Source organism: Mchenga conophoros, linkage group LG9 (assembly GCF_057382185.1).
Source record: "Mchenga conophoros isolate Kocher_MC1m ecotype Shallow Benthic linkage group LG9, M_conophoros_male_GT1.1, whole genome shotgun sequence".
Classification (NCBI taxonomy): Eukaryota; Metazoa; Chordata; class Actinopteri; order Cichliformes; family Cichlidae; genus Mchenga; species Mchenga conophoros.
In genome coordinates, this window is record NC_140534.1 from 11,585,043 (window position 1) to 11,606,618 (window position 21,576).

Consider the following 21,576-nt stretch of genomic DNA (forward strand, 5'->3'; position numbering starts at 1 on the left):
CGTTCTGCTACAAATATGCAGTGCCACGTCTGAACTTGTGTGCTTTTCATCTGTATCGTCTATTTTTTCCCTTTCCTCTCTCCCTTTTCCCTCTGAAAGCACTAGGGCAGTGGTTATAGGACAGAGCCAAAGTTTGGTTACCAAAGGGAAAAAAAAAAAAGAGGAGATGAGAGGGAGGCATAGAGATGATTACAGGACAAGAAGAATTAAAGCAGACATTGGAAGGAAAAGAGAGTGCCATGAGGTGGAGAAGATGTGGGCATAGAAAGAGAAGAGAAGAGAAGATCTTACAGTGTTTGGTACTCGTGAAGTCTGCTGGGAAACGCAATGGAGTAACTGTAACAAGTGGCTTGATGTGTAGTCAGATTTGCAGATTTATTTATTCATTTATTTTAACTAAAGTTGAATCTAGTAAATCTGACACACATTGTAATGTTATCACCCACCCACTCACAGCGAGAGGGGGACGAGGAGAGTGCGGCTGCAGGATGGGCACGAAAAGCACCAAAGCGTGCAGTAAAGAAAGGGAAGAAAGAAAATACACAAAGAGAGGTTTGGGGTTTACAGGCAGGTACTTGGAAGTGTGAATCATGACACAGGTGTAACATTTTGGCATCTGCCAAAGTGATGAGAGTGGAGTTTGATACTGTAAGTCATTGATGCAGAGTTTGAGTCTCTTCATGAAGGTCTCAGTAGATGTGCCAGTCACAACACAAACTACAGAGAGAAAGTCTTGCTTATTCTAGAGTTAAGACTTCAATGAGAAGCCGCTTTTTTAAATGTTATTTATATTCCAATGTAATATAGACATATTAGTAACTGGGTTTGTCATTGGCACTGTTAATATTTTCCTTTCATCAAACAATTTCAGGGTAGAGAAAGTAGAAAGTTTAGAAATGCTGTTTTGCTGGCTAGTTCTGATCTTACTGAAAGAATGTGTCTTTATCTCAAGTGTAATAACAATGTATGAAGTTACTTTAATAATTAAATAGAAAACATAATTTCCACATATTTTGTCAATATAATTCTTAGCTTTATTCTCATAAATTACTAAAGGAAAAGTCTGGGATTCAGAATAACTGGCTGTGTGGAAAGAAAAGAAAGTTATTTTTCCAGGTCACCTTTTTATGAAAGAACTTAATCCTGTGTTGCGAGAAACAATATGGTATATATAGTAAGGCTGGTAATTAAGTTGGCAGCAGTTAGCTTAGCTTAGCATAAAGACTAGCAGGTTTAGAAGTCTGGCTTTGCCTGAAAGGATCAAGCTGCCTTAAAACAAAGCAGGTTATATATAAAATGTTAAAGAGTGAGCTTTAGGCAGGCTGGTGGACATGTATTGTTAAATACAGCAGGGCTCCAACCAGCTCATTAGAAATGAAAAAACAATAAAGAAATCACTTAAAAATTGGCTGAAAGTTCAGTACAGATCTCCTGTCTCCACAAACATATCAGAATCATAATCAGCATACTTTATTATTCTATAAGAAAATTATGTGGGTTAGAGTTGCTCATATATTAAAGAGATGTAGCTGCCCTGTTACACTGGCATGCACCACCCTTTAGCTTCGCCCTTGCTTTGGACTGGAGTGGGCATTAATTTTCCCAAAAGGTGGGACTGTTTGGAGGGCCACACTGATAAGCTAATATAAGTTAATTATTATTTATTGGTGCAGCCACTCACAGCAGTCCCAATTTCTCATGTGGCCCTTTGGGATAATTAATTGCCCACCCCTAGAGTCTGGACAAACATGGGCATTATCTGGATCTGAAGTCAAGCTAGGCTAATCACCCTTCAGTTGCACAATCACCTAATGGAGAAGCTTTATGTAGTTCTTTAAAAGAAATGTATTTCAATGATCTTGCTCGTTCTTCCTGCTCATAAGATGCTTTGTTAATTACCAGTAGGAATCCCCATGTTTGCATGAACTATTTATGAAATCACTCACATTCTCAGCTAGGATCTGCTTTGTGCAGTTGCCACCACACTTACCCACAATGCTCAGGCACCTGGGCATCCTCCCGGTGTCATGACTTTTTTATTTAGTGTCCTCATTTGCACATTAGCTGAGTGACATGTTCAGTTCTTCTCACCTTCTGAACAGTCATACATATCAGCTTGTTTGCACCGCTGCTACAAACAGCATATACAATAAGTTTCAAAAGAGCTCATTGTTACTGCTTGGATGTGGAGCGCAGTCACCGTAAACGAAGCTATAGACTCGCATTTCTTGCTTTTTATTGCATTCTCCTCTCGCTCTCGCACTCTGGGCTTTCCTCCCTGTTTAGTAAATTTCATTCTCAGTGTGTATGCTATCCTGAGCAGCGGGCCTGAAGCAGCTTGAAAACACTGTGCACGAGAACGGCGCTCAGGTTTCACAGCACAGAGTTGCTGAAAGAGAAATAAGAAGGTCTGAGGCAAACACGCGGCAGTTCTGAGTTCACTGGATATTTGAGATTCCGGGCCAACGTTGTGTTGTTTCACTTTCCCCGCTCTTCAAGCAAAACAATTTAACCCTCGTTTTGCTGTTGGCTTTGTGTTCCGATATGCAGCAGTTAGCTAATCCCACATTTGGCATTTTTACGATGAGGACTGAGTGTATACAGAGAGGCTGAGACTATCCAAATCCCTAAAGCCTCTTCTGTGGGGACGCCCGGCCGATTCCTGCTTCTCCTGCTTGGTCCAAAGATCTGAGCAATGATTCCCTCTGGCTGGATTTTATAGGGACACTCAAAGCTTTATTACACCAAAGCCCTTTCCAGACAAGTAAAATGACATGATAACGGATGACATTCTGCACTATAGACTGGTATGGAGATTTCTCTCTCTCTCTACTTATGCCCTTTTACAAATGTCTTTTCAGATGTGTCCTTAGACCGGTTACTAGCTGATCTTTGCTCTGTGTAGCTTAATGCGGAGTTTTATCTTGATGACATTTAAATGTTGTTCTAGGTCGTATGGAGTGTGCTTTCTGCTTAAAATGCTTCTCATGCACAGGAAAAAAAACAAACTACACCATAAATTTACTTGTAGGAACTCTGGACTCGCACTTCAGCACTAGCAGCTCTGCGCTGCTCAGCTGGACAGGGTGCGGGTGAAGTGTCTTGCCACAGCGGAGGCGGTTAATGAGCTTTATAGCTGTTGGAAGAGCCAAGCTGGATATTTCCCCACCTTTTCAAACTTTATACTCAAGCTAAGCTGCCTCCTGTCTTCAAATGTCTATTTATGATTTTGAGATCATGTTTAGCTCCTGTCCAAAAATCAGTCTTTGCAGATTATTCCTTGGAGTTTACAGTGATGTCTAACCTTTTTCCTCCTTGTTTCCTTGTTTATAGGCATGGCTCCAGAGGTATGGCTACCTCCCTCCTGCAGACCCCAGAATGTCAGTGCTGCGTTCTGCCCGAGTCATGCAGTCTGCTATCGCTGCCATGCAGCGCCGCTACGGCCTAAATGTCACAGGCACGCTGGACAGCAACACTATAGAGTGAGTCACACACACCTTTAAAAATACCCTTAAAGACACCACAGTATGAATTATGCACAAGGTTCACGATGGGTTTATTCCCAAAATAAGAAAACACGGGTAAGAATACAACAGGAAGCGGCTGAGTGTGAAATTACAGCTACAGAGAAACCGTGGTGTTTGCTTTGGTCATTTTTTGTATTCGCCTGAATACAAGTAATTACTTGGGATATGTTGAATTGCTCATGTGGCTTTTAAAAAGAGAGAGATGTGGATCTCAGATTGATTTTTATGATTTGATGAACAGTCTCAGACTAAAAATCTAAATTCGCTGAGGGCCTCGGGCATACTGTAGGTAGATGTTTTATTAATTTGAGGAGGGAAAACACACTGCGAACTGTGTTGCTTGTGTTTCTTTTTTGTAGGACTCACAGTTCAAGTGAACTAGACATTTTCAAAAATGGAGGTACAGGCTGTTTGTGTTTCTTTTCGCCCCGTCTTACATTTTTAAGGCGACCAGAGTCGTTTTGCCAGACGCAAAGTTGGCGTAACGTAGGTTAAGTGGGGCTTATTAATGTGATCAAAGAGGGTTTTTGCAAGAGTACACCTCCGATGTCAGATCAAAGACTTCACAATGTTTTAGTATTAATAGACAGTGGAAGAAACAGAAGAGCTGCGACTCTGGTTGGCTTTGTCCTCATTTGAACAGTCCAACCTCAGCCCAGCAGCTACAAGCAATCAAGCAGGTCATGTTGGTTTGGATTTTCTTTCTTTTTAATGGAAAGACTCATTGTTATATTATATTTTGTCTGCACACAGGAGTGTAGTGGAGTGAAAACCCACCTGGGGCTCTCATAAGTCTTTAAAGAGATGTTTTTAAATTATTCATCTGTATGAGAGCGGCAGTGGCACGAGGACACAGATCATCTGTGTTTTTAAAGCAGCCCTGGATTTACCCGGGTTTAACCTCGCCGCATTATACCTGCAAATCACTAAAACAGTGCTCGCTGACATTTGTGCGCACCAACAGCGAAATACCATCCATGCCACACGCAGCAAAAGAGCTCACATTGGTCACTGAACTGTGATGTGGCGATGTGGTGGCCAGCTATGTGAATGCAGACTAACAGCTATCCAACCGCTGGGCTGAAACAGAGTGAAATGTGATGAGCTAACAGTGCCTGTTTCTTTTTCCCCCCTTCTGCTTCTCTCGATTAATGTAGGGATAACACGATAAGGTGAGGCACCTTTTTTTTGTACATTTAAATACATGTAGTTTTACACTGTGTGGGTGTTACGATGAAGTACGTGTGTTCTGTTATCAACACGTTGTCATCTTTGCATTTCGTTTACATATAAATGTTCAAAAATTACATCATATTGAATTATTTTGCACATCTGTTCTGTGTGACACTGGCTCAGAGTTGGCTCCTGTGAGCCAGTGACATCACTGTGTCAGGGTGGGGGAGGTAATGTGCTGCTGCCGATATAACTTTTTTCCTCCCCGCCTCTCTCCACAGGTGGATGAAGAAGCCCCGATGCGGGGTTCCTGACCAAATAGGGGGTGTGTCCAGATTAAGTGTCAGGAAACGACGGTACGCCCTCACGGGACAGAAGTGGCAACACAAACATATCACATACAGGTGGGTGGATTCAGCTTTTCTTTTGTTTTCAAGGCATTTCAGTGCTACCTAGCACTACAGCATGTTCAGAAAACCCCAGAAACACACCCCAAACTGCGAGGAGACCCCAATCACCCGAGCAGCCATGTGGGAGACATAGAGATAGGAAGAAAGAATACTTTTTTCTTCAGTAGCTCCTTTATTTCCGAGTCGTTTGAGCTTTTGACCTGTCCCTGCCTGTAAGCTTTATAGCAGGGCTGTCAAACATAAGACCTGTGGGCCAGAATCATTCTAGCAAAGACTCCAATCCAGCCCATAAGATTTTCCCTCTGCTAAAGACTTCCCACATGCCCATTCATGGTACATCAATGTAATTAAGTGACAGATTATTAACTGACAGATGTTTTTTCACTAACTACCAAAGAAATTTCTGTGTTTTGGGTTTTTGTTTTGTTTTTCTTTTAGAAAAGCCTACAGAAAAAAAGGGGACATTTTCTTTGGATTAACCAAAATCTGTGTAATAATTACAGGACAGTCTGGGCAATGAGCTGCCAGATCCTTCTTACACATTCATTTCTTGCAGTTAAAGCCCAAAGAGTCACGCTGACAGATGTCTTACCCCTACTCTAGCAGCTTCTTTATCATGTGCAAAAACTGTTTCTTGTATTGAGACAGGCTGTATGTGGCCAACCAAGTAAAATCACTTTGACATCCCTGATTTCACTTCCTCATTTCCACTGAAAGAAGCACAATATTTGAACTTGCGTAATGGACGCGAACCTACAAAAGCAAAGGTCAAGTAAAGTTCCACGTCACTCAGAGCCTTAAACATCACATTAACAGCAGCACAGGCCGTGTCCATCAAACCTCTCACTGCCGGAGCCGTCTCGCTCCTGACAGAACATGTAGCACAAATGTACGCGCACTGGTGACCTCACCGATTTCATAATTCACCAGCGCCTTTTCTGACATCCCGCTACATGAGTAATAATGTACAGGACAGCTTTCTGTGGTTATATAATTTTTCTCTGCTAAGATGTAGTGAGTAGCCCAGATTCTGTAATATTTCATGTGTGTTATACTGTTGCTTGCCTCAGCTTCGTGTTTTATGGACAATCCTCAAGTGCTGTTCTTGTTTTTTCAGTTATTATTCTGGATTTTTAAAAATGTTTTGCATAAGCGGTAATTCCTGCTAAATATAATGTATGGCTCAGTGGCCTCGAATAACCTTTTCTTTTTTTGAGATTGAGTTGAAATTGAGCACGTGGTTCATTTGCAGCACCACTGATAAGAAACCAAACCAATGAGGCGGATCGATGCAGAGTGGAGGAGGAGAAGGGTGGAAATGAGGAGAGAGGAAAGAGAAGAGAACAGGAGAAGCAGATTCAGAGAGAAAGACATGAGCTGAGAGGAGGAGGAGGAAACCCTGGTGGAAGGCAGAGGGTACTCTCTGACAGATTAGGGTTATGTAAATGAATGGGAGCATTTTGAGTGTGTGTATTTGTGTGTGCATATATATTTATATATATGTGTGTGTGTGTGTGTGTGTGCGTGTGTGTGTGTGTGATGTGTACATAGATGTGGCCTCTAGTCAGTTGTCAGATGTGCCTTCAGCTGCTCCTTTTATGTCAGATTGCAATGGAGGTAGTTGGAGAATGCAATCGTCTAACGACTCTTTTAATCTGCTTAAATGTTCTTTATGTAGTGTTAGAACGGGTCACCTCATTTAAATCTGATTCAAGTATCAAAATCTTGTCAGTAATTTAAGAAATGCTGCTATGCATTCGTGTCAGAATAAGAAGCAACATCTTTCCTTCTCAGTTTGAAGAAAAAACGTTTTCAAGTATAACTGAGGTTCACCGATGGACGGTGGTAAACATAAAATTGTGCTAACTGCAAGGGAACTTGTAAGGTTAGGTGCTGAAAGCTATGAGTCACAGTGACGGTAACGGTTATCCAAAGCACCTTATGCCCATAAATTATTAGGATGCTGACTTTTAGGAATATTGTACCTCAGTCATAAAACATGTTCTCAGAGTTCTCAAGAGTCGCAGATCTTTAAAATTCAAATCAAAGTTGAAGTAAACACAAAAATTAGCCAGTAGACTTAAACTGTTTTTATGTTTCGTATGACGATGGTAAAGAAAGTAAAAGCATACATGAAAATGTGATTAGCATTAGCTAGCTAGAACACTTCTGAGTGTTTGATACAGAGGTTTTGTCTATATATATAAAATGCTGGAATAAACATTTCCCCACTTATAAAACATAATATAACATAATATGTTATAACCTCGAATCTTTTTGCGAATCTTTACCATTCTTCTCTGCACGCCTTCCAGAGCTTTGTCAAGTTGGGCCAGTATTCGCACAGTATTTATACTTCCTGAAATATTTGATAGGTTCAAGCCAGAGCTGTGACTTGGCCACTTTATGTTTATGTTAACCGTTGGCCCAAAGATATTATGCAGTGCCATCTGACTGTGGTAATGCCTGGAAGTGTTAAAGCTGAATATGAAATTGGGTCATCTAACAGCTGTCAAAGGCTGCACATGTGCCGTCATTGTTAATTACCCAATGATTTGTTGAGTAAAAAGAAATGTAAAATTAGACTGACTAACAAGGAAGTTAGTAAGAACATCCCTAGTCACTAAGCCCCTTAGTCAATGTCTTGACTGTGTGTTGAGGGTCATTGCCTTGATGGAAGAACTTTCTGCTCAGTCTAAGATCATGAGTGCTCAGGTGACATGACATAATGAATTTTAAAAACACACACCCAACAACATGATGCTGCCACCGCCGTGCTGCACTGCACGGATGGTACTGTGCAGAGGATGAGCGCTGGCTTAATTCATCATATATAATATCAAACTTAAAACTGCATCTAAACCATTCAATCCCAGATCAGGTGCTCTTGTTGCACACAGTCACTGGACTCCCAGGTGTCTTTTGCGAAAGGAACAGGCGCTACCTCAAAACAAACACTATCTCTACAGACACTACAGTTAAACTGTAGCAATCTAACTAAAAAGTGGATATCTTGTTCTTGTTTCTCCCCGAAGAACCTCTGCCTTTCTGTTACAGGCTTCAAGCATTTAAAATAGTCCTGAAAAAAATAACACTGACATTTGGAAAGTATAACAAATGCATGCAAGCCCCAGGTGTGTGCTGGTCTCGGTGTAGCCACATACAGTACTTTCTGTGGGGAGGCACTAATTAGCTTTGGCATCCCTACTGTTTTCCCTGCATGCAGGTACTATTACAGCACATGAGTTGCATTCGGAGTCATTATCACCTCGCAGTATGGAGTTTAATATGTGGTGTGGCCTCAGAGCAGGCAGGGATTATTTCCATTTGTTATTGTGCAGCTTCGCCCTGCATGTGTTACCCTCTTTATCTGGCTTGTCCTTAAAATAGGACACACATACAGAGGGTTGGGTCACAGGCTCGTATGAAAACCATCTTTTTTTTATTCCTTGAGTGGCCTCAGTTGTTGATAAGGCCTTTCAGAGAGAACAGGACAAGGGCATGTATTCACACAGAACCCTGGTGGTGCTACAGTGTTTATGTGTTACTTTTAATAACAGGGAAGACGTTTGTACCTTTGTGACTCTCTCTGGGTCAGCTGATATTGATTCAAAAGACGGACTGTTTCCCTGTCTTTATCACGTTTGTACTTCAGTCTGCTTTACATAAGCCCTTTAAAAGACAAAGTGGCTATTCATGATGCCACTTTAAGTGGTCTCAATTAGGTAGGAATAGTTAGCTAATGCCACTTCTAGATGATGTTCAAGATTATCTCTGGAATTTAAGGCTTTGTCAGCTCCCAGGTTAAGATAACAGCATTTAGTACCTGCACTTTAAACTGTAGAACAGTTCAAAATTTACACAGTTTTAAGCTCAACTTAATATTAGTATATACTCAATACTTGAAATGTGCAATTCACTTGTATTTTTATTTTTTATTCCTATTTATTCTATTTATCCCCTTTGTATATTTTATTTATATTTGTCTCTGTATTTATATATGTGTGTGTGTGTGTGTATATATATATATATATAACAGTTCTGTAACTGTAACTTCGGTCGTTGCTGTGCTTTTTTTGGAAGTCGAATTTCCCAGAGGAACCCACCCGAGGGATTAATAAAGTTCTATCTTATCTTATCTTATCTTATCTTATCTTATATCAGCTTCAAAGACATTATTGTATATCTTTGAAGCTCATATCATTAAGAAATGGGGGGGGAAAGAAATCCAGCAGAGGCCTGAGAGATGCATCAGTGAAGCCTCATCAGGAATGGTCTCAGTGGAACGTGGCTGTCAAGAAGCCATTCTTAAAGAAGATTACACAAGAACTGCACTGAAAATCAGTCGGGTTGTGATGCTGCCTCGCTTTTCGCTTTTTAGCCAAGATATTGAGCATAGGGGGAGAAAAGTGTATCGCGTTCCACAGTCAACTTTTTGACCAGTGTGACTGCATCGTCTGGACGCTTGTAGAGTTTTGTGGCTGTACTCGACAGTGTGAGACGCGACAGTTGATGTGAAAATAACAAACAGAATGGCGGTATTATCAGTTAAAGATATATTAGAGACTTGTATTTTGAAGAGCTACTGGGAAGCTGAAAGGAGGTTGAATGTTCTTTTTTTTCCTTTTTTAGGTGGACAAAAACACTGCTCTGGCTGCTGATTCTTCTCAGTCTCGGTTCAGTGCATGCACCAGCTGCTGTTTGCCTGACAGTGGAGGTCTAAATGTAGGCTAACAGGAAGGATGCTAGGATATCAAAAATAAGACATAGCTCTAAAAAAAAGAATTAAAAGCATCCCTGCTTCTTCGTCTTTTATCATGACGTATGTTCTGTTACTTTCTTACTTTCGCTCTGTGTGTGTGTGTGTGTGTGTGTGTGTGTGTGTGTGTGTCTGCAGGCCTCAGTTCTGAAATCATTATCAGAAAGAGAAAGTTTTACAAGACTTTTGAGAGTGCAATTAAAGCGAACACGTCTCTGGCAGAGTGGTGGTCGGCCGCCTGCGAGTCAGTCTTGAAGCGGCCGACAGAGAAAGAAAAGCAGATTGTGTTTTGCTATAAGTGATTAAGAGCAATTCAAAGGAATGTAGCAGGTGATTCAATAGCAGAGTATTTATAATTCACGACCAGCCTTTGTGCTTCCCTCTTCACCAAATGTGATTCAATAATGAATCGGAGCTTACGTGTGGTATCAATTTGCAGTGTATATAAATGTGCCTCGCAGTGGTAAAATGGTAAATGGTAAATGGCCTGCATTTGTATAGTGCTTTTCTAGTCCCTAAGGACCCCAAAGCGCTTCACACTACATTCAGTCATTCACCCATTCACACACACACTGGCGATGGCAGCTACATTGTAGCCACAGCTGCCCTGGGGCGCACTGACAGAGGCGAGGCTGCCGGACACTGGCGCCACCGGGCCCTCTGACCACCACCAGTAGGCAAACATGGGGTTAGTATCTTGCCCAAGGATATTTGGCATGCAGCCAGGAGGCAGCCTGGGATCGAACCACCGACCTTCTGATTAGTGGCTGACCTGCTCTGCCACCTAAGCTACAGCCACCCCATGGTAGACAAAGGCGTTCTGATAATATTTATTCCTATTATGGAAAACGACAGCGCTGACAGCCAAACACAGAAACTGTGAAGAACTCAAACAAAAACGGGAACAAAGGTGACGAGGTGATGGAGGGTACACAAATGAGACGGGGTGGATGCGAGGCGATAACAGGGAAGTTTCGAATAAACCTGAAGCAGTTGAACAAGAAAACAAAGAAACTGACGCGGAGCTGTTTTGACTCCCACTTTTTTTACGCACTTAAATTAAACATCATCGTTCCTCCCAAATCAGACACAGCAGCAGAAGAACACACAGAGCGGCTTGTGTTTACAAGTGTCTTAAGTTGACTGATGTAAGCTACACCTATCTGTCTATCCCTGGAGACGAACCAGATTTTAATAGAGCGTGACACTGAGATATTGTCAGACTAGAATAAAGCGGAGAGAGGTTTTTCCTGATTGCCCGAACCAGACTGTGGCTCTCAGCAGGCAGTGGACTGTTGATAATCCTTAATTAGAAAATAAATTCCAGAGGCAGGAAATTGTCCCATCCTCTCCACACCTGCACCGACTCAAAGCCGGCGGGGGAGGACTCAGCTGTTTTCTCTCACAAATCGCTCCATTTAGCTCTCTGTTGGCGAGCAGGACGAGCGTGAAATGGCAGCGTGCAGGGAAAAGCGGTGATAGTTGGGTTTTTTCCTCTTCTTGTTTGGCGTAGTGAGATCACATAGATTGACATGCAGCGATGTTTGCCTCTTTCAGCCGTTGTGCTTGAACTCACTGTCAGTTTCTGCCTTGCCATGTCTCAGATTCACAGGACTTTATTTTCGTCCCTGATTTGATTCTGTTCTTTAATTTTGTCTTTTTTCTTTTTCCTCTGAGTGGTCATCCAGCACAATAAGCCACTCTTCAGTGTGTTTATTTTACCCAGTGCTGTGAGCTCCTTATTAGACCAATTTACAGTGGATTTGCTCATCTTGACAGCTGAAAGAGAAATCCAGATTTGAGGCTTGATGATAAAAAGAAAATGATCTGGCCTGCGTGCATTTCTCCAGTCTAACTTCTTTACCCCCTGTCTTTTATCTCACATCTCTGCAGCATAAAGAACGTGACACCCAAAGTGGGTGCTGAGGAGACCCACGACGCCATTCGGCGAGCCTTCGACGTGTGGCAAAGCGTGACGCCACTGCGCTTTGAGGCTGTGCCCTACAGTGAGCTGGAGAGGAGCAAGAAAGACGTGGACATCACCATCATCTTTGCTTCAGGTTTCCACGGAGACAGCTCACCCTTCGATGGCGAGGGGGGCTTCCTGGCCCATGCCTACTTTCCAGGGCCGGGAATAGGAGGCGACACACACTTTGACTCAGACGAGCCTTGGACGCTGGGCAACCCCAACCACGATGGTAAGGATGGTAAATACACTGTTGACCTTCATGGTTTCATCAGCTTGTCGCAAAAATACAACAAAACCAGACGTCAGTCATAAAACAGTGGCTTTTATTGAGTATTTACAACAAAATAGTCCCAGCAGCTCGACCAGAAGCCAAACTGCTGACCTTACGCATAATAAGCTCCTGCTGCTAATTCGTTTTCTGCAGAGACATGGCAGCCAATAAGGTTTAAAACGAGTTTAATTCACACACAGAATGTCCATAAAACACAAACTCGTCACACTGTTAATTAGTCCTTGGCTGTGCGTTCATTTTTAGTTAACGTTAAACAATGTGTAATGCTCAGAAGTTGCTATCGATTTCAGGTAACCTGCAATGACGTTAAACACACATCCTTACTGTGGAGTATTCTGCCCTTTTTTTTTCACTCGCCTGTTTTATTTCACCAAAAGTGGACAGAAATGATCGACACAGGATATCGTGATCCCTGAGGTGCGACACAGGATTTCCCGCAGCCTCGCATCCAAAACAGTAAAACAGGAAATTGTTTTCCAACCTGTCAATGTGGCTTTACAGATATAGTTACAGGTTTAATACTTTTATCACATTTACTACATATTTACTGTGGTAATTGTAAAGGTAAAAGTGTATTTTATGTTCAGTACGTCTGCACGGAGCCATGCGTCGTGATGCTGTTGGTTTTGCGGGGTCAGGTCACTACTCATTCCTTGCTCTGCTGTGATTTACAACTGTGATTTGCTGAGGCTTGTTGCTTCATCTCGCTTTCTCAAAGCAAATACCACCCTCATTGAACAACAGTAATCATATCCCCTCTCACTCTGCGCCGATCTCAAGCCCGTGCCCTTGCTGAGTACCTGCCCTTGGAGCCTTGCAGCCCGCCTTTAGCGGGGTCTGCATGCCATGTGTTCTGCATGGTGCAGTCTGAGCAGGCGCGTTGCCGTCCAAGTCGTTGTGCTGATATGCAACAGGTCTCCACTTGTGTTTTTTGTGTATTAGTGGCAGACAGTCCTAGGTGAAACTCTGAACTCTGTGCACCCTTAAGCGAGAGTCAATGAAGAGGGAGAGAGGGTGGAAAGAAAGGTCTGCAAAGATGATCCAATCACAATAAGATTTGTCCGAGTTTGCAAAAGATGGACGTACCTCTGCTTGAATCCCTCATTAAATTCTAGGAGCTGATCCGCCCTGCTGTCAGCGAGTCATGAGCCAAAAAACAATAGCAGTGGTAACCGATGCAGCGCCAAGGATGAGGGACACAGGGACACTTAAGAATGAGGGACACAGATGAAAAAAAAATATAGATACATAAAAACAGATGAGATTCCTAGCGGGAAGGCAGCGGAGATAACAGCAAGCAAAAGAGAGGATAACAGAGAGAAACACAGTGTCATTAGACAAATATTGGAAGTTCAAGCGCTCATAAGAGAGACAGAAGGAGAGGGAAAGACTGAATGAGCAGCGTAGTGAGGAGTAAAGAAAACATTTGAAGAGGAAAGGCAAGAGAGGGAGACGAGTGGGAGCTGGTGAACACTACTTTGGAAATCAGAGTAAGTAACTTGCTGTTGAAGACAGAATTTTAAGTTGGAGCGGAGGGGCATTGGCAGGTTCAGACAGAACAGAGTGAACAGCTTTTCTTTAAGCTTTGATCGATCAGTGTGACTCTCTATTTAGGATAACGATAACCTCTAGTAACCGTCGACAATGCTGGTTGTTCATTCTGCTCCACTCTTTGACATGATACATATGTATTAACACGCACATGAGCACACGCGAAGGTAAAGACCCGCACGTTACCCACGCACTCACGCGCACGCTGACAAGCAGCTGTCACTGAAGGCCACGATTCTAGCAGACACGTTCTGTTCCTCCCCTCAGTGCAGTATTAATACAGCCCTGCTGTGGCCCACACTTCTGTGAAAACATCCCATAATGCAGGCACTTCTATTACGCTCTCTCCAGCTTTTTTTTTTCTTTTTCAAATGGGAGTGTTTACTGGCTGAGTCCTGACTGCTCGCCGTGGCGGGGGCTGCCCTTATTCCTGTATGACGGCTGGCGTTACATTTAGATGAGTTTTGAAGAAGCACACAGCTCAAAGCTTTTTTCTTTCTTATCCTGAAATGTAACAATCCCTATGCCAAAAACTATTGCAAATATCAGGCTCTGTATCGCTCTGCCAGATTGTTTTTCTCGTCTTGGCACGGTCGCGAGGCTTTGAGCCATAGTGTAGCTTTTGGCAGACGAACACTTAAAAACTGTAAGATAATAGTACCGCAAGCAATAACGCTACAACTTCAGTACTAATAATTAAACATAGTCCTGTTTCATTGCACCGCGTACTGTTGCAGCCAGTGTAGCTGTGATCAGATTAATGTATCATGACACAATCTCTGCAGTATTGCTTCAGTTAGTGGTGTTTTTATTTCATCTCGTAAACACATAAAGTCTGAACTCTTTTGTTCTGGCCATTTATTTGCTCAGCTTCCCAGAGATGAAAACAAAAAAAAAGAAAAAGTAAAAGAGAGCATGTACTGTATTTTAAGGCATTTACAGTTACTCCCGTGTTTTTGCATCCTTATACAGTAGATGGATGGTAATGGATTATAAAGTGTCACGTAAGTGCAAGGTCCTTGCTGTCAAATAAAGGCAAAGAAATGATAAAATGTGTTTGTGCTAACAGCTCAATGAGACTGAAAGCTCCTCAGATGCCAGAAAAACTGCACAGAGGTTCTAATAATGGAGACTAGAGAGACGAGGCTCTGTGGAGAGTTGTCATAATCTTGCTTTTACATGGATTTTATTGGCCAGTGCAGTACATTTCTGAGCTTTCTGCACTGGCACTGCTGCTGTGTCGATATTCCTCCTCAAACAATAGGCAGACAGGTGGTCTTACGCTGAAGTGATGCTTCCTAGATTATGACTAATGTGTAAAATGGAAACGATGCAATGCATTTACAAAGAAATATCTCCAGAAGCATTTTTTTTTCATGTCATGTCATCGTAAGTCAGCCTGTTGGCTGACTTACGATTTAAGATGCGAAACTCAGCTCGCTTTTGTTTATCTGGAATCGGCGGCAGTAAAATCACGCACGCAGATGTTCATTTTAATCTAGATGTTGTGGCAGCGGGGATGGATAATTCCATATATTTCCAGTGCATGCTATTTCAAGGATTTGTAATCCATCTCTGATTCATCCCACACTTTGTAAGAACAGCTGGGAATGATGTAATGTTTGCTCAGACCAGCACATGATTTTTAGCTTTTCAGTTCCTTTTTTCATCCTATTTTCTTTCTTTCAGTCTCCTCTCCCTCCTTCTTTGTTGTGTTTCAAAGTTACAATCCCACACAGGCACACAGCAGAGATGAGCTGCTGTCTGGTAAGCTGTCATACCTAATCCTCCCCCTGCACTGTTGTCGAGAGAAAAGAAAAATATCAGTCATCAGGGCGACTGTTGCCAGCGTCACACCGTCAGTGTTATTGTTGTTGTTTTGGACAATGGTGTCACAGATGCACGCTGAAGGATTAATCCCTGTTTGCGCTGAGACAAACACTTGCATACATGTGTGTTTAAGTACTCACATGTACAGTTCCACTCACACTCCAGCACAGGTGTTGATGGAAAAGTTTCATTCAGTGTGATTTTTAGCACATGTTGGAGAGTGATTTATTCAAGACTAGACACTGATTGGTTGCTGTCTGACAACCACTGGTTGCTAGGAAAAATTGGTATTCCCTACCCAGTAGGCGCGTGTTTGCTGGAGGTCACTTTCTGTTGCTACTGAGGTATGTGGTGCAACACCGAAAACCTCCTTGTGATTGCTTTGGTCTCAAGCACACTTGCCAACTTTTTGCTAAGTGGTAGAGAAACTGCAAAAAATGTGATGCAAACTGGAAACAGAGACCATTTGCTTTCAATGTAAAAGCTGTGCCTTTGAGGGATGTTGGTTAAATCATTAAGACACAACTTTAAAGGCGAACAACTGCATCCCTACCGCTCCGTGGTTATAGCAAGGGTTAGAGTTATCAGTCATAGCATATACATTTTATGTGCCGACTTGTCACTAAGTCTTTGTAAAGTATTTTGTGTTTGGACATTGGTTGTTGTTTTTGTGATCAAGAAATGTGTTCAAGTTTAGCTAGCGTTAGGCTACCATGACCAAGAGTTCTTACAATAATCTGATGATCAAATTTGTGTTATAAGTACTACACCATAAATGCTTTGGTCTATATATTAGTATATGGTCTATATGGTAGAGTGCCATAACAACAGTTCAGTGTAATCTTTGAGGGAGTCTTGATATACAGTAGCTAACATGCAGCTGTTATGTGTGTTTGATTTTGGTACATTTATCACAAAGGAGAGAAGGTGGCGACTCTAAATTAAAACACACTAGAAAAGCTACAACCACGGCAGTTGCGCTGCTTAAGAAAGGAGGAGCCAAACGGTGGAAATTACTGATGCAGTTACACGGTGGCAAAATGAGGGCTTTAAGCAGCTGGATAAAGAGCTCGAGACAACATACAACATCCCTGATTTGCTTACATTTATTAATGTTTCTGCCTGAAAGCTGCAATCCCTGCTAAATATTGTATTTTATTTTTCTACATCATCATAAATGTCAGTACCACAAATTTCCTTTGATGCTGGATCACCCATTCCTGCTTTATAGTATTAGCATGGCCGCAACATTTTTATAGTGTTATGTTTGTAACTTCACGCTGACCTGTGTCGACTGATGAAAGAGTTCTTGCAAGACTTAAATGAATTTGTTTCCCTTTTTAATTTTTCATCCTTATAAAGGTGCTATGTCACAACACATGAATTGTTAGCATACAGATATTTGGAAATTAGACTGTGTTTGCTTGTAGCGGGATTCATGTCATTGATTCAACTCTGGAGAAGTTACTCTCATCCGGCCGGTGTTATCGCTTTTTTGCTTCACCCTAAACCCTCTCCTCTTCCTTGCAGCGAGCAGACTCAGACACAGATCATATCGCACCTTTACGTGCAGGGTGTCGTGCCTTAAAAGAGCGCGTGAAGGTTGTTTGACACGGCGCTTTGGTGAGATCGCTTTCCTAGAAGCCTGTGTTTAAAGGGCGTGTCTGCCTCTTGTGCTGCTTTCAAACAAACATTGCTTGATTTCTTTAAACAACTCTGGTTAAAACACCTTAACAATCACCTCTAACAGGGACAAACGGTAAATTGGACATATGCAGCCTGATGATTTGTGTATGATTTGATTAGTGTATCCATCCTGGAGTGCGGCTAGCAATGCTGTTATGTAATTTTACCTTAAAGTGGGATACTGGAGATCTCTTTCTCTCAATTGGTGTTGTTACTATCTCTGCTCTGCTTTGCAAAAACCCCGTGGCCAAAAACAGAGAGAAGTGCTCCTGGAGTTCCTGCAGCTGCTGTACACTCCCCAAATGCCTGGCTTAAGAGCCCGATGGATGGATGAATGGCTGTAAGAGATCGATAGATGCAGGGATAGATGGAGGCATAAGAGAACGGGCTAAAGATGTCATAGGGTACAATCGAAAGGAGAGCGGAGGGTGGATGTGAAAATTATGCCGGGAGGATAAGAGGATTGCGTGAGACATCATGGAAAAATAAATAAATAAATAAATAAATAAAAAAAAGGGGGGGGGGGGGGGGGGAGTGCTGGAGGGCAAAGAGGAGAAGATTGGAGGGATTTGGTATGAACACATGATAAGGAGTAAAGAACTAGAACTGGAGATGGAGATGATTAGATTGTCTCTTCAGCAGATCTCAACATGCCGTGACCACATTTGCAAAAGTTGTTTTATTTACTTATTTATTTATTTTTTGACAGTTTTTCCATTTGTGCACCAGGAAAAAAGAAAGATGAGGCAAATAAGCATCAACACTCATCTGTGCTTTATCACGAGGTCATCGTCGTGGGCTGAGGCCGCTGTGTTTTCCTTTGTGGAAAAACCAAAAGCGATTGATGCAGGAACAGATAAGATGTATTCCATTTAGACTTTAAGTCGCAGAGAGGCTGACTGGATTTGAGGGGAAAAAACCAACAAAAAAACCAGCCTGGCACTAAAGAAACATTTCATCACCTTCACTGCATACCATGACTGTACACAAACACCCAGTTTCACCCGAGGGTGACTTATAAGGCCTGGTATGTCTTCAAGGACCTCCAGCCTTCGCTAATATCAGGGGAAACTATGTAACAACACAGCATGAAGGCTAGACCTACACACAGGAAATGAGAGATTCCAGCGCATTATTATGTTCTTCACCCTTACCCCCCAAAAATGAACCGGAGGTTAGAAAAACACACCCTGGCCAAGGAAAAATACACCAAGAATTTACATTTCCAGGTAGGAGGATTAGAAAATTTGGGGTGTTAGTGGGGCACTTGATAACTGAGTGAAGGTTGGTTGATGGAGTGGACGTCGGGATCGACACATTTGATTGATGGTCTTGGAAGAAAGCTCAGATCCCCGATGACATTCGCCAAAACAGTTTATCATCGACGTCTGGTCCTTGTTATCCAGTGGTGCATTCAAAGCAGATGCCATTTTGGGTTTTTTTTATTTGTTGTTGTTGTTGTTTTTACCAGCTGACGATGAAAGGCGATAGATTTTTAGGCGTCTCCACGGCAGGCAGAGCTGGCATTGTTATGTGCAGCAGCCCCTGTTGAGTCAGGGTACCGTAACGAATGAGAAAACAGAAGAATACACACACACACATAGAAAAAAAAAAGAGATGTTAGAGCAGGTAGAGTACAAGAGAGAGAAAAGGAAGAGTAGTTTAGGAACTGAAGAACATATGGTGTCCTTGCAGGTTTATTTTTAGGCTACTCCTACTGGGTGATGAGGAGGAAGCGGTGCGCTCTGTCTTTTCCACCCCGTTTCTCTTGTTCTCCTGTTCCTCGCTTTCATTCTTGCACTGGCTCTGTCCATTAGGTTCAGTGGGTTTGGCTGGCGTAGCACTTGATGTGTTTCCAAAGCACTGTTATAAAGCTGTTAAAATAGTAATGGCTACAATACAAATCAATCCAACAACAAAAATAAAAAGCAGTTATGATTCAGATATATGGGTGATTGCGTATCCCGAAGCCAGAACCCGAGGAACCCAGTTTATTTGCTTGATTGACTCGCTGATATTTCCTTCTGGCTGTGGCGGCAGAAACATGCTTAATGGGCAGCACTTGCCGGGATTGAAGAGTCATTTTGCCTCGTTGTCCAGACATTAAAATGACAATATATATTTTTCCAAATGGGGAAGTTCTCTGCATGTTGTTTGGACAACGTTTTGGGAAGGTTGGCCTGTCTGCTGTCAGGCTACGGTCTTTCAGTCTGTACGCTCCTATGGTCTTATTTTAGATTTCTTATCGGGTTTTTATTTATTTATTCTTTTTAAGTCTCCTGCAGCATGTTTGGATTTGTCATTCCACTCCAGCAAGTGATGTATTTCTATTTTTCTTCCCTCGTAATTTGGTCTAATTTCCAAAGTGGCGTCTCCTCTGTGTTTTGTGGCTGGCTCAGGTTTGTGATGTCAGGAGCTGGCTCGGGGATTCCTTTGCCTGTTTACTTCAGAGCAGGAAAGGGCGTAAAGTCATTCATTTGATAAATAACTTTGTTAGTTAAAAGTGACATGTAGTGGCTTTCTTCCCTAAAAGCGAAGTGTGAGTTTGACACTCGAAAAAATATTTAAGTCCGAAATGCTGACTTTATGTCCTTAAAACATGCAATAATTTCCAGAATATTTCAGCAAAAATTCCAAAAAACTATTTGAGAATGGAGTGTTTATTGAACCTTTTGTCAAAAAAGAAACAAAATGAAATAGTAATTTGCACATATGAGTTTTAATTTGGTATGTGTGGTAAAGTATTGTGCAGATTATTCAGATTGTTTTAGAGGAGGGTGAAAAATGATGCTGTAGAAGTCTCAGAAAGTCACAAAAACACAAACACTACCGTATCCCATATGATACATTTGGTCTTATAGGGTCAAGGTTTTAACTTTTTTTCCATGTAATTTTGTCATATAAGTACAATCTAAAAAATTACAGCCGTCAGATTAAGGAATCTGATCAAATGAAATGTACATAATTGGTTTACATTCATTTTACACCGAGCATCTTTTCCATAATTATTGATAAATCAAAAAGTTGATTGACCAAATACCCAACACTTAAAATGCTAGGCCTAAAGCAAGTAAACCAGTTCTGACCAACTAATTGATTGAATATCAAATCACTTGACCAATCATTAACACTTAGTGCTGTAGGCCCCACCCCCCAAGGTTGCTTAACTCTGGTTCCTGATGGATCTTCTGCGGAGGCGGGGTAAGCCTGCACAGATTTCCAGCATTTTCTCAGCTGTTTTATTTCTTCTAAATCTGAAATGAAATGAGGTATGATCTGAAACCTGTTCTTCATTTTCTCTCCCTTGAGCAGCTGCTTTTTTTTTTTAAAGGGTCAAATTATTTACCTGGATCTTATTTTACCTCCCGTTCCTGGTTCCAGGCCAAACTCACCGGGTTCCTCCAGAGGTTCCTCGTCCTCCAGAGACGAAACATTGATTAAGCCTTTGGATGCTTTGATTTGTGTCCCACTGACTTCACCGGATAGACTAGAGGCTCGTTGCTGACTAAAACACGGAGCACTGTACGCCGAAGCAAAGGACAGTGGCTTTCACGGTCCATTTCCAGCATGAATCAGAGTCTGTTCTCGTTGGGCTCTGGTGCTCTGCAGTGCATTGTTCAAGTAAACGAGTAAATTAATTGGCAGCATACTCCTGTACTGGAACCAGACGCAGCTCTGAAAGTCTCAGGAAAAAAAAAAGTGTTGTTTCCTCAGGATCGCTAATAATGTGAAATACTGTGAAAGCCATTAACTCGCAAGTGCAATTTGAATTAGCGTTGAAGCCCTAATGGTGTAAAATGACCATTTTAGCCTTTCTCAGCAATATTTAGTTAAATGAAAATTCATCAGTTTATTTTTTTCCTTCTGTATTGTTTTGTTTTGTTAATAGGGGCTGTTTCTTTTTAATTATACAACTTATGTCTGATATTTACAGGATAGTCCAGAAAAGTTCTTTCAAGGTTGTCCCACTCACAAAACTGCACTTCATCATCTGCCAGTTTCTATAAAGAATTGTAATCTTTCCTGTGCCCTTCAGTCTCTGTCTTTGTCCTATCTCCCCTGCTCTCCTGCTGCCGCTCTCTATTTCCCAGATGGAGAAAATAAATGGGGAGATTCAGATGTGGGTTCTTTTTTTCTTACCCGAGGAATAGATCTTTATCTTTTTACTGGAAACACGTGTACTCGTGAATCTCGAGGACATCAAACAGGGCTGTTTGGGCAGGTGGTAGGAACTGTATCGATGGCTGGGTTGCTAGGTTTGTGGGAGGACACATGCTGTAAAACAGAAGAACAGAAATGTCCACACACATATACAAACCCAGTGCAGTGGTGCTACATATGAGGCAGTTTGTCTCTTACATCGTGGACGGAATGATTTG

At 42.0% G+C, this 21,576-nt stretch overlaps 1 protein-coding gene across 2 annotated transcripts in view; it reads left to right on the forward strand.

Moving 5' to 3' along the window:
• The window catches only part of mmp16a (matrix metallopeptidase 16a (membrane-inserted)), a 74,842-nt gene that overhangs the window by 17,973 nt on the left and 35,293 nt on the right, over window positions 1-21,576 (forward strand). Inside the window, exons 2-5 of one of the 2 annotated variants that reach the window (XM_085286471.1) lie at window positions 3,334-3,482; window positions 4,685-4,699; window positions 4,982-5,104; window positions 11,763-12,067. In XM_085286471.1, the coding sequence (XP_085142597.1) occupies window positions 3,334-3,482; window positions 4,685-4,699; window positions 4,982-5,104; window positions 11,763-12,067 (592 nt within the window). The remainder of the gene's footprint in view (window positions 1-3,333; window positions 3,483-4,684; window positions 4,700-4,981; window positions 5,105-11,762; window positions 12,068-21,576) is intronic. The other variant, XM_085286472.1, reaches the window with a different exon arrangement.